At 43.0% G+C, this 1,934-nt stretch overlaps 1 protein-coding gene across 1 annotated transcript in view; it reads right to left on the reverse strand.

The window, feature by feature from the left end:
• Positions 1–1,934, reverse strand: part of KCNN2 (potassium calcium-activated channel subfamily N member 2) — a 197,710-nt gene that overhangs the window by 40,750 nt on the left and 155,026 nt on the right. The window contains exon 5 of the mRNA XM_030888905.2: positions 729–870. Within this exon, the coding sequence (XP_030744765.1) occupies positions 729–870 (142 nt within the window). The remainder of the gene's footprint in view (positions 1–728; positions 871–1,934) is intronic.

The raw sequence follows: 1,934 nt of genomic DNA on the forward strand, positions 1-1,934 counted from the left end.
TTGCATCTGAGCCATTGATGGTCTATTTACTATTTGACCTCTGCTGCTTTTCTGATGGATGACATTGAAATTCTCCATGGTCTCTTCCTTCAAAATCAATTTGATTCTTTTGTATCCATCTGGTGAGGTGTATGTGTATAGTCATGATGTTTGCTGCGGAAAATGAGTATTTGCAATGAATAAATCATTGGTCTTGCACACTCTATCGTGTGGTCTCTTACAATATTTATATCAACAACATCATACTTTCCAGCTACCAATCCTTCTTCTTTGTTTCCAGCCTTTGCAATCCAATCCCAAGTAGTTATCAAAGCATCTTGATAGGTCTTAATATTGCTGTTATGGTACATAGTTGAGTACACGATGTTTCAGGGTTGACAAGTTTATTCAACTTGGCACAGCTAGGAAATGGCACCACTCACATTCAAACAAAGGGCTTCCTGACTCCAAAGCCAATGTTCTGAGATATAATTAGTCAATCTCAGGAACTGGCCCATAAAGTTGCAGTGATGTGTTCCAACCAATGATGTAGCCCATGTGCCTCACATGAACTCCGCCCGGAGAAGACTTAAGGGGAGCACTGTGGGTGTTCTTCCCCAGCACAGAGCTGATTAATTTTTATGGATTTCCTGCTGTGGAGAAGATGAAGATCTGGAAATGGACATGGTTTGAATAGTTTCAGTGCCTTCTTGTGAGTAAATAAAGAAGGGAAGCAAAAGGTCACTTACCATAATTCCAGTAAGCAAACACACTCCTTTCCCACAATATGTGTTGGGTACCATGTCACCGTAACCAATGGAGAGAAAAGTTATTGATATCAACCACATTGCTCCGAGGAAGTTGCTAGTAACATCCTGCTGATCATGGTACCTGAAAAATAGCAAACAGAGCCAGAGCTTCTCAATGGATTTGCAGTTCTGGTAGCTAAGGACAGTTTGATTCAATGCACGAAAGTTACCAAGCTTTCAGTAAGAACTGCTCTCTTTCTGGTTATGGTAAAAGCAATTGGGAATCAATCTCCATCTGAAAGACATTGTGAAGTGTCTTAATTTTGAAAGCAAATCAGAAAGGACAACTTTATGAACACTGATTTTTTTCCCCCTGATTTGCCCATCATAGACACACATTTTACCTTTGTACATGTCTCAGCTCTTGCCCATACCTCATCACTCCTTGATACCCAACTGTTGAGGTGTTAAATTTATGGAAAAACATACACTTTTCTGCATGAGGCTGGTAACTGCGAGGTCAGCAGTTTGAAGCCACCAGCCATTCTGAGGGATTAAAAAACGGGGCTGTCGACTCCAGTAAAGACTTACCATCTCAGAGCCCCTGGGGAGACTCACCCTGTCTGACAGGGTTGCCGTGAGTCGTCATCGACGCCGTGGCAGTGAGTTTGGTTGATTTAGACACTTCTCTAGTCTCACGCTGTCCCCTGAACAAAGGTGTTCCTTCTGCTTGGACTGTCTTGGTCTCTATTTATTTCTTCATGTCATAGTTCCTAGTTTTGCTTCAAAGTAAATTCAGGTGGAAAGACACCTTTCGTGTGTACGCTTCTCCCTGCCCCAGCCCTGGTCCATCCTGGGCCTTCTGTGTGTTTCTCGGCTACAGGACTGTGCTGGACTACATACTTCTGCCTAGCGGTCCTTCACCCACCATTCTCTGGGACGGTGGAACTGGGCCTGTGATCACACAGTTAGATCTAGAATTTTTGTTTCATAACAGCTCTTGGCTTAGCAGTTACATACAAGGAGTTTGTGGGCAAAAGGAGGAAAAGGAGACGGTTTATCCTGATTATTCTTTGAGGTGTCCAAGTGTCCTGGGGGAGGGAGGGGGGAATAAATAGACTTCCTATAACATTTTTTTTCTTGCAATAACCGTGGTACTGGCCTTTTGCCCTTTATCGCAGATGCACTATCTATCACACATGCAAA

This window comes from Echinops telfairi, unplaced genomic scaffold, assembly GCF_000313985.2.
Source record: "Echinops telfairi isolate 266 unplaced genomic scaffold, ASM31398v2 ScPeMD7_7469;HRSCAF=8507_1, whole genome shotgun sequence".
NCBI lineage: Eukaryota > Metazoa > Chordata > Mammalia > Afrosoricida > Tenrecidae > Echinops > Echinops telfairi.